We start from the raw sequence: 14111 nt of genomic DNA, 5'->3' as shown, positions 1-14111 counted from the left end.
TTTGAGCAGTTTAATTCTTAGACGTCTATCCAGCTTCCTTTCCAAAGTGAGAATTAGTCTGATCCAAATTTTAAAATAATAGCAATTATTTGTTATTGTTAAATGTTTATCAGGAAGGACAGTTTGAAATTTCAGTGAATGATAAAACTTTTTTTCTGACTATTTTGAACTGTTACTTTAATATCTTCAGTATAATCTTAGGATAATTCAGCTTCTATTAGAGGTAACCATTTATAGTTATTGATACTCTGCAATGCAAGAGATCCTTCATTTAAATGTTGACATGGAAAAATGTTAAAAAGATTAGCATTTTATCTGACTGTCATGTGTAGGTATTATCTTTAAAAATTTTTATCTTGGCCGGGCGCGGTGGCTCAAGCCTGTAATCCTAGCACTTTGGGAGGCCGAGACGGGCGGATCACGAGGTCAGGAGATCGAGACCATCCTGGCTAACATGGTGAAACCCCGTCTCTACTAAAAAATACAAAAAACTAGCCGGGCGAGGTGGTGGGCGCCTGTAGTCCCAGCCACTCGGGAGGCTGAGACAGGAGAATGGCGTAAACCCGGGAGGCGGATCTTGCAGTGAGCTGAGATCTGGCCACTGCACTCCAGCCTGGGGGACAGAGCAAGACTCCGTCTCAAAAAAAATAAAAAATAAAAATAAAAAAATAAAAAAAAATAAAAATAATTTTTATCTTTTAATGCCATGTTAACTTGACACATACGGAAAAGTATTACGGAGCTTTTCTAGGCCCTTGGCAAAGCCAGCAACATCGGCATCACTGCAGAGCTGGAAACACAGGCCCTCGGGCTTCAGCCAGGCCGGCCGCCTGGGTTAGTAATGACTGCGCAAAACACAGTGGCTTCAAATGACAGTCCTTTTGGTAGTTGATGATCCGTTGGGTCAGGAACTTGGGCAGATTCCGCTGGGTGGCCCTTCTCTTCCATCTGTGCTGCTCTCCGCTGTGGCCTCCCACCTGCCCCCAGCTGCTCTGCTTGGGCCTCCTCGCGGCGCGGTGGCTAGGGAAGAGCACTGGGCCTGCAGAGGCTGCCACGCCCCCCGCAGCGAAGCCCGGCTGCCCCGTGCTGGAAACGCGCAGAGTTCCTTCCACTTGGCGCCACCACTTCATTCCATGGTAATTTCCAGGAGGTTATAAATTAGAGTCTAAATGAATTGGCCAGTTAAGAGTTGCAAAATTTTATTTTTCTTCTGCAGAAATGTTTCAAGGAAGGTCAGTATATACGTAGAGAGTGTTTTGAAACATTTTTAAGATTCAGGACCTACCATGTTCAGCCTGCGTTTTATAAATTTCCTCAAGCATCAGAACTTTCAGTGGCAGAACAGGCCATCGAAAGCTGCAACAGATTGAGAGTTTGTCCTTGAATTCCTCACTGAGAACAAGGACTTGTTTACTCTTGTAGACACTTAAATGAAATGTTTGTCAAAGTCATTCCTTACAGGGTGGGAAGCGCTACTGGTTTTGTTTCTTTGCTTTATGACAATAGCTGAGAGAATATGAAATTTTATTATAACAATAGCCTCCTTGGGAAATGGTTAGATTGTGTGAACGCTTCAAATAGATTATACACTAGTTTTAGAAAAGTTTTTTTGAGGGCTTTTAAAAAACAGGAATAAAACAAGAATAATAATTGTATGACTATAACCCAAAAATAGAGCCATCAGTTTACCATTTCCAAAGATTACATGGTCTGTCTTGTGAGAAATTAAGGATAAATTGAACAGGTTGAGACAAGTGTCCAACTGTTCCTAGAAAAAGCATGGACTGCCATGGGAACATGGAGCCAAAAGACACAGATTTACCCTTTATTTCCTTCGTGTGTGTGTCTGTGTGTGTGTTTGTGTCTGTATCTGTGTGTCTGTGTCACTGTGTGTATGTGTGTCTGTGTATCTGTGTCTCTGTGTGTGTGTCTGTGTCTCCGTGTGGGTATTTGTGTGTATCTGTGTGTATGTGTGTGTGTCTGTGTGTGTGTGTGAAAATTGTACTGTATTTTTATGTAAGATAATGCTTTCCTCTTAACTAGTGGTTAACCTACTAAAGAGGATAAAGTTACCTGGCTCTGTTTTAATGTAAAAAACAACATAGTTTCATACTGGCTAGAGTCTGGGATCAGTTGGCTTTGGGAATCTTGTGTGTGTGTGTTTTTTAAAAGAGGTAAGGGTCTTGCTCTGTTGCCCAGGCTGGTCTCAAACTCTTGACTTCAAGTGAAGCTCCTCCCTCGGCCTCCTAAAGTGCTGTGATTACAGGTGTGAGCCACTGTGCCCGGCCAGCTTTGAGAATCTTGATGTTTGAGGAGGTCAAGTTTCATGAGAGCTAGCTAATGTTTGTCTGCCCTAAGGTCCTTTTTTGATAGAGGACACATCTTCATCATCTAATCCTAAGTGAAGCACCACAAGCATGAATTTTAAATAGTAATGCCTTCTTCTAACATGTTTTCACTTAGGAGATGAGACTTTCTCGAGGTTCTTGGGAAGAAAATAGCTGCTATAAAGATGTAGCCACGAGAGTAGCTGTTGGTCTTGATTTCTACTCTGAAGTTCTGCCATTCTGAGTTGTTGTTTTTGTTGTTGTTGTTGTTACTGTTTTGCAAATGGCTAAGTCCATTAGGACAATATTAAACATTTTTATATAAATAATAATATTGAAAAAGCGTATATTTACTTTTGATAATGTGATTAACAAACATACAAATCAGGTCCTTTGTAAGAAAAGTTTTTAGGACCAAAACTAACCCAAAGTAACTAGATTAAATGTATGCCATAAAACTTTAAGTAACTAGATTACATGTATGCCATCAAACTTTATTTTTTCTTCCTCCCCAGGTTCACCTCCATTTCTCAATGTGAGAGCTTTACATCATTAAGATGAGTTGAATATAGATTTCAATTAATGTTCTTCCTAAGTGATAAGGATGTAGACTTATAAGCAGGACAAGACTAATCATCTTCTTAGCATTTTACTGCGGGTTGCATCGGTAAGGTCTAGAGAGCTGTTCCGTATCTCAGTTACGTGGCACTTTCTGACTCTCTCTTTCTTTCTGATTAAGACTCCAGGGTATTCAAAACTGAGGAAGTTGGTAATGATGCCTTTGCACACAGGGAATTTAGAGGCATTTTATTTAAAGTGGGTTTTGCTACTTATACGTCTCTTGCTTATCCCATTTTAATAATGATCGACCCGGAAATCTTGCTAGAGCTCCAACTTTAGTAACTTCTGTTTAGGTGGGATTAAACCAGATTTAGAAAAAAATCCTTTGAAAAGTGTTTAGTTATGTGCTTTGCATTTAAACTAATATATTACTTAACATATTAATCTGCTTTTCACATTAGTTTATCTTACTTAAATGTAACTGTTCTTTTATTGCCTAAAAGTGATGAACACTGTTCAACATGATTAAAGGAGGTCACTTTGTTTATTTATTTACTTTTTATTTTATTTATTTATTTATTTTTGAGACGGAGTTTCGCTCTTGTTGCCCAGGCTGGAGTGCAATGGTGCAATCTTGGCTTGGCGCAATCTCCGGCTCCTGGGTTCAAGTGATTCTCCTGCCTCAGCGTCCCGAGTAGCTGGAATTACAAGCATGAGCCACCACACCCAGCTAATTTGTTATTTTTAGTAGAGACAGGGTTTCACCATGTTGGTCAGGCTGGTCTCAAACTCCTGACCTCAGGTGATCCACCCGCCTTGGCCTCCCAAAGTTCTGGGATTACAGGAGTAAGCCACCGCGCCTGGCCGGTCACTTTAAAAAAGTAGAATTCTGAACCCCTTTATGTATTTGCTGTGTCAAGCATATAAAAAGAAATCGTTATCAAGATTCTGGTGAGCAGAGAATAAATCAGTATTTCACAAACTATGGATTGGAGACAGCCCTGAAACTAAGCATTCATATTCTGTTAGACACCTTCAGTAGCAGAGATTTGTATAGAAGTCGTGAAATAATCACCACCTTCCCGTGTGGGAAAAGTGAGGGTGTTGGCTTTGATTGATGCACAGTGTCAATGTGTAGATGTCCTGTTTGATTGATACGCAGTGTTGATGTGTAGATGTCCTGTTTGATACGCAGTGTTGATGTGTAGATGTCCTGTTTGATTCGCAGTGTGGATGTGCAGATGTCGTGTTTGATACACAGTATCGATGTGGAGATGTCCTGTTTGATTGATACACAGTGTGGACGTGCAGATGTCCTGTTTGATACGCAGTGTCGATGTGTAGATGTCCTGTTTGATTCGCAGTGTGGATGTGCAGATGTCGTGTTTGATACACAGTATCGATGTGGAGATGTCCTGTTTGATTGATACACAGTGTGGACGTGCAGATGTCCTGTTTGATACGCAGTGTCGATGTGTAGACGTCCTGTTTGATACACAGTGTTGATGTGCAGACGTCCTGTTTGATTGATACGCAGTGTCGATGTGCAGATGTCCTGTTTGATTGATACACAGTGTCGATGTGCAGATGTCCTGTTTGATTGATATGCAGTGTCAACATACAGATATCCTGTTTGATTGATACGCAGTGTTGATGTGCAGATGTCCTGTTTGATACGCAGTGTCGATGTGCAGATGTCCTGTTTGATTGATACACAGTGTCGATGTGCAGATGTCCTGTTTGATGGATGTGCAGATGTCCTGTTTGATAGACAGTGTTGATGTGCAGATGTCCTGTTTGATTGATACGCAGTGTCGATGTGCAGATGTCCTGTTTGATTGATAGACAGTGTTGATGTGCAGATGTCCTGTTTGATTGATACGCAGTGTCGATATGTAGATGTCCTGTTTGGTTGATACACAGTGTCGATGTGCAGATGTCCTGTTTGATTGATACACAGTGTCGATGTGCAGATGTCCTGTTTGATTGATACACAGTGTCAGTGTGCAGATGTCCTGTTTGATTGATACACAGTGTCGATGTGCAGATGTCCTGTTTGATTGATATGCAGTGTCAACATACAGATATCCTGTTTGATTGATACGCAGTGTTGATGTGTAAATGTCCTGTTTGATGCGCAGTGTCGATGTGCAGATGTCCTGTTTGACCGATACACAGTGTCGATGTGCAGATGTCCTGTTTGATTGATGCACAGTGTAAATGTTTAGATGTCCTGTTTGATTGATACACAGTGTAGATGTCCTGTTTGATTGATACGCAGTGTCAATGTGCAGATGTCTTGTATCAGTGAGAACGCTTTCCCTGCTAGGTGCCAATTTAACTTGATGCTTTAGGAACAAATCAGAGCCCTCATAAGGCCTCTGTAATTACTTGTGAAACAGATTCTGTCTAGTTCATATAGTAATAAGGCAGGTCTATTTGGAGAACAATGTGTCCCTTCCTTTCTAAACTGGTCCTTTGGTTTGCAGTTTGACACTCAGGCCAGTGGTCTATTTTTAAAAACAAATGATATGAATTAATAGTATCCAGATCAGGTCATGTTTAAAGAACACCCACTATGTATGGAAATGCAAGTCTCCAAAACTGATTAATTAGGGGGGAATTGTGTGCATATCCAAATAACTTAATATACAAAACCTTTTTAAAGACGTTTCCCCAGATTTATAAAATTAGACTACATACAGTTCTCTGGAGTGCTTCCATAGAGATTAAGCCTCATGACTCTTGGGTAAGATTGCCACATTTTGTTGATGAAGTAAATATTGATGTGCTAAGAAGTGGTCGTTTTTTGTGCGGTAGAAAAAGAGAGTGAGATTTACTAACTGCTCTTTCTCTCTTTTTGCCAGACTTAGAAATGGCTGTTGCATATTGGAAGTTAGTGTTATCTGGAAGGTTTAAGTTTTTAGATCTCTGGAACACGTTCTTACTGGTAAGTGTCTTCCTGCATCTCGCTCTTGTGCTCCCTGTGGAGGGAGGTCGGCAGGTGTGAGGCTGCATGTAGTCATCCATGTAGTCATCCATGTAGTCATCCATGTAGTCATCCATGTAGTCATCCACCTTAGGCCCCACACGTGGACGTTTTCAGCAGATGAACGTCCCACACAGAGATCCACAGGTCCAGACAGGTTGCCACTTGGCTCTGTCACCTTGCAGGAGACCACAGGGCTGGGATGGGGCTGATCCGGGGCCAACTCAGAATGTGGCTCCTTGGCAGTCACGGAAGCTCCTCTCAGGCTGGGGTTCCTGGAGACTCTGCGACCCCAGCCCAGCAGCCCCCGTGTTGTCTCCTCCGAGGACCTAGACAGTAATTCTGTCTTTCCACTGGGAACTCCGAATGCTCAACACAGTGCCAGTGCCACACTTCTATACATGGGTTTGGGTTCCAGAACTTTGGAGTGTATCTGGCGGTGCCCAGCCGCTGTGTGTGTCTGTGGTCTGAGGCCATTTCTAAGTGTGTCTTACCATGCTCAGAAGGAAAGGAGGCCTTCGTGGGCCCTCTGGAGAGACACTTTCCTGGCGTGGGACAGGGCTGTGTCATGCCAGCTCGTCTTGCTGGCAGCAGGTGCAGCTGTGGGTTGTTGAAAGTGAGTGGCCACAAGCCTGGTGATGGCAGAGATGCCCAGACCTCTTGCCATTCTGTCCATGAAAGTGAAAGAAGTGGTCTTCCAATGCCAACACACAGCCAGGCCAGGACCCGCACCGCCTCCGTTCACCTGACACCGGGTGACACAGACTTTGCCACTTACAAGTCCTGTGGCTTGGACAAGTCACTTCCACATGCCTCTGCTTCCTCATCTGGGAATGGCACCCAGAGAGCATGGCAGGCGGGGGGGGTGGAGCTGTCTGTAGAAGGTGGTGTCACTGAGTTCTGCGGGTGGCACCCGGAGAGCGTGGCAGGCGGGGAGTGGAGCTGTCTGTAGAAGGTGATGTCACTGAGTCCTGCGGGTGGCACCCGGAGAGCGTGGCAGGCGGGGGGTGGAGCTGTCTGTAGAAGGTGATGTCACTGAGTCCTGCGGGTGGCACCCGGAGAGCGTGGCAGGCAGGGGGCGGAGCTGTCTGTGGAAGGTGGTGTCACTCAGTACCGCAGGTGGCACCCAGAGAGCATGGCAGGTGGGGACGGAGCTGTCTGTGGAAGGTGGTATCACTCAGTACTGCGGGTGGCACCCGGAGAGCATGGCAGGCAGGGGGCGGAGCTGTCTGTGGAAGGTGGTGATGTTCCGTTCTGTGGGTTTGCCATGGGGAGGCGCCTTTGCAGCTGTGTGTTTCATCACATCATGTGCCATATTACTTCTCTCAAAATATCCAGAGGTCAGTAGTGCTGTGCCCACAGCCACCTTACGCCTTGCCTGGGTCAAACCTAAGTCATAGATGTTTCCCAGAGAACCTCACGCTCTTGTGTGTGGAAATGGGGATGAAGGCGCTCACAGTGTCGTCGTAACAGCAGAACACTGGAAAAGCCAGTGACCATCCAAAGGAGAACGGACTAAAAAGTCAGAATATTGGTGCGATGGAGCAGAGCTTTGGAGCCACGCAAACAAATGCAAACAAGTCAGCCCGCATACGCTTCAGACGTTATGCTGAGTGGGGAAAAAACAAATTGCAGAAAACTACATGTAATTCGATAGCAGTTAATGTTTTAAAATGTAAGACAAGCTTATGAGCTGTTCATGAATATATATATATATACATGCAGCTGATGGGCAGGTAACGAGATTAAAATGCTGCCCTTCTGTGTGACAAAACAGGAGTTTATAATCGTAATATTTAAAATGTTTTGTTTTTAAATAAGTTGCTTTCTATATTTGGACATTGGCATTGTTGTAGCACTTAACATTTATGCAGAACACTATTACTTTTAACAATGTTATTGTACTTGTTCCTAATCAAATTAATGAAGATCATTAATTGAAGATCGCTAGGCCACTAGAATGTATGAGAGTTAAGCTCTGTATTTTAAATCTGGTGGGTTTTTTTTTCTCCTTATATATTAGGAACATCACAAAAGATCAATTCCAAGGGACACCTGGAACCTCCTGCTGGACTTTGGAAACATGATTGCAGATGATATGTCTAACTACGATGAAGAAGGTACCGGAAGTTGTGCTTCAGATGATTGACCGAAATGCTTACACCTGAGAATGTTAACTTTTCCTGCCTCTGAAGTGGTGACCCCGTCACTGAGATGGGGGTGGTGATAATACTACCTACCCCCTTCCTTATTTTCTGTAAATCATACAAAAGAAAAATACGGCTTTATATTTAGTGTAAATCAAGAAGACAGTCCTCTAAGCCAAAGCATTTCAAAATTGGATGTGCAGAGACTCCCATCGTGGAGCCATGGAGTTAGGTGTTCGGAAACCACCACTCCCAGATTCTCAGTCACACATGGTGCCTTAGGTCAGTTCCACACTGCGCTCTTTAGGCTTCCTCAGAGGTACCAGCTCCTGTCTTCTTACATAAATACATCTCTACGTATTTGTCTCCCCCTGTGTTTAGGATGCTGCATTGGAAGACCTTTGGAGCCTGCTGTGTGCTGGGCACGCTGCCACCTTCGGGAGGGATGGTCTCTGGGTGGAAGGCCTCCCCTCTAGACTCCCACCCACTTTGCCTCCTCTCTGCCCCCTCGGCAGGCAGTGATCTGTTCTGGGCACTGGCGCCGTGCCTTTAACGGGTGGTTTACGTGGCTGTCTGCCTGTTTTAGCTTCTGTTTCTCTGTGTCCTGCACACTTTGCACTGTCCCTAGATCAGAGGCACCCAGTAAATGCTTGTCAAGTGAAAGAAGGGATCATTGAATTTCATTGACAGAAGCACAGCTTCCAGGATTGAGGCAGCAGTGCAGGAGCTCAGAGGGCCCTCGGGGCTGCCAGGGTGGGGAAGGGAAGGGCACGATGGGGTGGTCCCAGTGGGGAAGAACCGCAGGAGGCAGCACTCCCTGCTGGCAAGAATGCCAATGACCTGAGGAATGTGCCTCCTGCTCCGAGTGGGTCCATTTAGCTCCCTTCCTGAGCAGCTGGTGTGACTGCCTGGGGCACTCATGGAGCAAGCAGGGCCACTGTGAGCCCACAGCCCCCTAGACATACCAGCACGCACACACCAGGGCTCCTGACCTGGCTGTGCTAGGGCAAAAGAACTGGGTAACTTGGGCTGGTTCATTCTGTGAAACACAAATGATACGGACCTCAAATCATTTGGGTTCTTGAAATGTAAATGTTGGATTGATATGTGACACAATGCTTTGAAGATAAAAACGGTGCTCTAACGGGTTTTCTGTTTGCTTGCTTTCCTTTAGGAGCTTGGCCTGTTCTTATAGATGATTTTGTAGAATATGCACGGCCAGTAGTGACGGGTGGAAAACGCAGCCTTTTCTAGGCAGCAAGTTAAGCAGGAGTAAGATTATGAAATGATTTGTATCCTGCAAGGAGATTTCGGTCAGTTCCTGGGTGCATCGTCACTGATTCCAGAAGTCATTCTTGACCAGCCATGGAACCAGAGGAGCCAGCATTCTGCTGGAGGACAGCAGCAGCTGCTTTGTGGACACCGCAGGAAGTTCCCCAGGACATGGCTGCTTTGGGATGTTTGGAGATTTGTCATCATAGCTGTTGAGTTAGGAGATTTCTGCATGATTTTTTAGTATTTACAAAACCCTAAGGTAGAGCCGTGGCGCCGCCTGTGGGACCGCAGAGCGTGCTGCTTTGCTTGCGCCATCAGGCGAACCAGCGGCCCGCCGAACGCCGCTGAATGATGTTGCGGTCGCACTGGAAGCACGGCATGTGTCCTCTGCAGGATGCTGCATTTTTATATAAGTCAAAGCTGTTAAGAATGTGCCCTAAAGGAGATGATCTTGTCATAGAGTCTAATGTTTTTTAAAATTGGTGCCAGGAATTCAAGATTTATATTTTTTGAATTATCGAATATCTAGATTTACCAGCTCTATTTTTGTTTCCATTTTCTCTAGACATACATCTGAAAATCATTTGATGGTTCTCAGTCCCCATGTAGCTTTGCACAGCAACAGCACACATGGCACAATTCCAGCAGAGTTTATCTCACACCGTTTATACATCAGTGGACCCCTCTTACTTAAATGTTATTTGACCTGAGAAACTTCATAAAGTGTGTTTTTAAAAAATATATTTTAGCTACATTTTAAAAGACATTTTTCCATGAAAAACATTTCTTTCATGAGTGATGAATTGTAGATTTTAAAATCGAGGCCAGGCACGGTGGCTCACGCCTGTAATCCCAGCACTTTGGGATGCTGAGGCAGGTGGATTGCCTGAGGTCAGGAGTTCGAGACTAGCCTGGCCAACGTGGTGAAACCCCATCTCTACTAAAAATACAAAAATTAGCCGGGCATAGTGGCACATGCCTGTAATCTGAGCTACTCGGGAGGCTGAGGCAGGAGAATCGCTTGAACCCAGGAGACGGAGGTTATGGTGATTCGAGATTGCACCACTGCACTCCAGCCTAGACGAGAGAGTGAGATTCTGTCTCAATAAATTAAAAAATAAATCAATACAATAAAATCGAATGAGTTGGTTTTTTCCACCCTCCTGTGGTGCCCGTGGTGCCCATGGTGCCAGCGTCCGAACCTTTGTGCCCCTGTGCACATTCGAAAGCTAAAATGTACATCGTTGTCCGAAAAAACCCAACCCCAAAACCTTCATCTGATTGGTGAGCTGAAGTCTTTGTGGCGTGTTTTCATCTGTTTTTCGTGGCCGCCTGGTTGAGGGGTACCCACAAGTGCCGCCCAGGTGTGGAGGGCGTGTGTCGAGTTGTGGACCTCACTGCTGACCCTACCTCACATGTGCCGAGACCCTCATGTCACAAGCGTGCCTTGCTGCCCCCCTGCAGCACCGTGCAGGACGTGGACCAGCTGGAGATGCTTCCCAGGAGAGAGGAGAGTCGCCGCAGATGATCTAGCTGCGGTGTGAGAGAGCAGAGCCCAGACGCACAGCTGGGTTGGCTTCTGAGAACAGGACTCGCCCTGTGCTTCAGGAACATCTGATGGCTGAGGTTTGTGAGCTTGGCGGCTGCAGGACAAACTGTCGAGGCTTCTCAGCAGAGATGGTCACAGAGGGCAGCAGGGACAGGACTGGAAGGGACCTGCAGCCTGGAGACCCCACCTGGCCCCCGCTGGCTTCTGGTGGTCCAGTGATGGGCAAGTCACAGACCTTCCCCAGGCTCTGCTTCCAGAACTCTTAACGGGAAACTGGGCCTGTCTACCTTTAGAAGTCTTCGATTCTCAGAGAGCATTTGTTTAATACAATAAAAACTGGCTTTAATAAAAACCTCAAAAATGTGAGCACATCTTGGAGGCTTCATGGATTCTTGACATGTAATTGTTCTGTTCAGAAAAGTTTATAGAATTCAGATAATTCTGTATAAATTACGGAGATCCGCAGTCCTTTTTTGTTTTTGAGATTTAAAGTTCTGAGATTGTCAATAGGTATCAAAATATCACTGGACAAAGGCTTTTCCAGAAATTGTGAGTTTTTTTCTTCTGTTCTATAAATTTTAAGTCCTGCATGCTGTGAAATGCTGAGAACGGAAGCATTAAATTATTTTATCTCGGGTGTGGTTTCCTTTCGATTTCTCCTCGGCTGCAGGGATGCCCGCCTACAGGTGTCAGCCTCTGAGCCCTTGTCCCAGCATGACAGAACAGCCCCCAGCTAGCAACCAGCGGGCAAGCCCCTGCCCTTCTGTGTGGCCCACCAGCCCTGGCCAGGTAACAGGTCCTCAGGCAGCTTCTGTCGTTGCGTTCCCTCTCTGGTGCACTGTGTGCCTGAAGTGGTAGCTCGTAAGGAATTAAGAGATCTCACAATAGGATTTACGGGGTGTGTGGGGGCGGGAGGGGGGACGTGTGCCAGCACGCACTGCTGGAAACCATCCCTTATCGGAGGCAAACGGCGAAGCACCGGGGTCTAAGGATCATGTGCGACCTGCCCCTTCACGGTGCACCTGCCAGGCGTTCCGGAACCAACATTGCCAGCTCCTCTCAGTGACATTGTACGTGTCATTGTGTTGTTTTAGCTTTAAGTTTATATCCATTTGTGACCTCAGGCTACATGGGGCCAAGAGTAAACTTCTGATATTTGTTACTGTGTCCATGGTTTCAGGTACAAAGTAGGGGCTCCGCAAATATTTACTGGATAAACTGATTAGCTAACCTTATCCCGTCCTGTTTGCTGAGGGAGCCGGACAGTGCTCTTGGCAAAGGTTTCCGCTGCCTGAGAATTGACTGAAGCGCTCAGCGAGGGGTCTGTGTCACTCCCCTCAACAACACAGGCTTTGGCCCCACAGCGCAGCTCTGCCTAGAACGGGCGGGAGTTCGAACGAAGGGCTGCCCTCCTGTCTGTCCTGTTTGGGTAGGGAACCTGCGTGCATGCTGTTTTTTGTGTTTGGGGTTTTTTTGTTTTGTTTTTGAGACGGAGTTTTGCTCTTGTTGCCCAGGCTGGAGTGCAGTGGTGTGATCTTGGCTCACGGCAACCTCCGCCTCCTGGGTTCAAGTGATTCTCCTGCCTCAGCCTCCCGAGTAGCTGGGATTACAGGTGCCCACCACTATGCCTGGCTAATTTTTGTATTTTTAGTAGAGATGGGGTTTCATCATATTGGTCAGGCGGGTCTCAAAATCCTGACCTCAGGTGATCCGCCTGCCTCGGCATCCCAAAGTGCTGGGATTCCAGGCGTGAGCCACTGGCCCGGCCTGCCTGCTGCTTTTGAAGGACCGTTTGTTTCTGGATCTCAGGATCATGCTAGCTGGCATGATTTTGTTAATGGCTGGCTCTACCAGCAGACAGTGGAGGATGAGATGAGCTCACTGCTCGAGAACCTCCGGTTTAACAAGTGCTAGTATAACGTCAGACGGTGACTTAAATGCTTCCTGGTGTCTCACTACATACTACAAGAGTTTCGTGGGGGGTTTTTTGGGGTTTTTTTGTTTTGTTTTTTTTTTTGAGACAAGAGTCTCGCTCTGTCCCCTAGGCTGGAGTGCAGTGGTGCGATTTCCGCTCACTGCAAGCTCCGCCTCCCGGGTTCACGCCCTTCTCCTGCCTCAGCCTCCCGAGTAGCTGGGACCACAGGCACCGCCACCTCGCCCGGCTAGTTTTTTGTATTTTTTAGTTGAGACGGGGTTTCATCGTGTTAGCCAGGATGGTCTCGATCTCCTGACCTCGTGATCCGCCCGTCTCGGCCTCCCAAAGTGCTGGGATGACAGGCTTGAACCACCACACCTGGCTGAGTTTCGTTTTTATCAGACGCATTTCTTCAGTCCAGGTGTAACTCCCTTCGCTTCCCCTGGGTCTGATGGAAACCAGGTCCCGAGGAGGGAGATGGGAGAGAGCCCTGCTGGGCACCCGGCCTCTGCAGAGACCTGTCCAGGGGTGGGGTCGGGCGATGGTCTGTTTTCCTAATTTATTTCAAACCAGGAGCCCTGGCTGTTTGCATTCTGCCTCACTCCCTGCCTCCGTATTTTTAATATTCTTTTCATGAGCTAGCAGGGATGTTGTAAAGACGCTGAGCTGACTAAGGGCCGGATGGGAGGTTCCAGCAAAGCCTGCGCTTTGCTGACGACTTTCCCCCTCACAGTGCAGTCCGGTTCTTTGAGAGCCGTTAAACACCGCATGCTGAGAAGACACCGTCATTTTTCACACAGGAGCTAGATAGACTTTGTTCCCATTACCAAGTGTTCGATCAAAAACATTTCATCATCGAAAAGTTTTCTAAAAGGTAAAACTGCATGTCACAGATTAATCTCAACATTATGTTGAGTGAAGGAAGACAGACACTGAAGGCCACACATTGTGTTTGAAATGTCCAGGAAATGTCCAGGAAAGGCAGAGCTGTAGACAGCAGATGGGTCGTTGCCTGAGGGTGAGGGCACGGCCCACGGCGGGCCACAGTGACAGGCACGCCTGCACACATTTGCTCCCGCGTCACCCCGCACCACACACGGGGAAGTGTGCACACTCCTTCCAGGGACAGCGAGAGGAGCCCCCGCTCTGTCAACGCTCTGAAGGTGCTCTGGGTGCTGGCAGAAGCCAGCAGACTCCTTTGCTGAGGAGCTGGTGCCTGTCCAGACGCGGAAGAAAGCTGACACCTCCCACGTGGGGGACAGAAAGGTCCTCTCATTGGTGCCACCTGCAGAGATAGACAAGGAGTGCCCGGCCGTCAGAGGACGCTCCTGACAGCGACACAATGACC

At 46.6% G+C, this 14111-nt stretch overlaps 1 protein-coding gene across 1 annotated transcript in view; it reads left to right on the top strand.

The window, feature by feature from the left end:
- DCUN1D2 (DCN1, defective in cullin neddylation 1, domain containing 2) overlaps positions 1-11485 on the top strand; it is a 30112-nt gene extending 18627 nt beyond the window's left edge. The window contains exons 4-6 of the mRNA XM_011933925.1: positions 5756-5838; positions 7901-7997; positions 9199-11485. Coding sequence (XP_011789315.1) covers positions 5756-5838; positions 7901-7997; positions 9199-9278 — 260 coding nt within the window. The 3' untranslated portion in view covers positions 9279-11485. The remainder of the gene's footprint in view (positions 1-5755; positions 5839-7900; positions 7998-9198) is intronic.
- The last annotated feature ends 2626 nt before the right edge of the window (positions 11486-14111 follow it).

This window comes from Colobus angolensis, unplaced genomic scaffold (genome assembly GCF_000951035.1).
Source record: "Colobus angolensis palliatus isolate OR3802 unplaced genomic scaffold, Cang.pa_1.0 Scaffold13, whole genome shotgun sequence".
NCBI classification, from domain to species: Eukaryota; Metazoa; Chordata; class Mammalia; order Primates; family Cercopithecidae; genus Colobus; species Colobus angolensis.
Note: the sequence above shows the minus strand (reverse complement) of the source record. Positions and strands in the feature narration are given on the sequence as shown.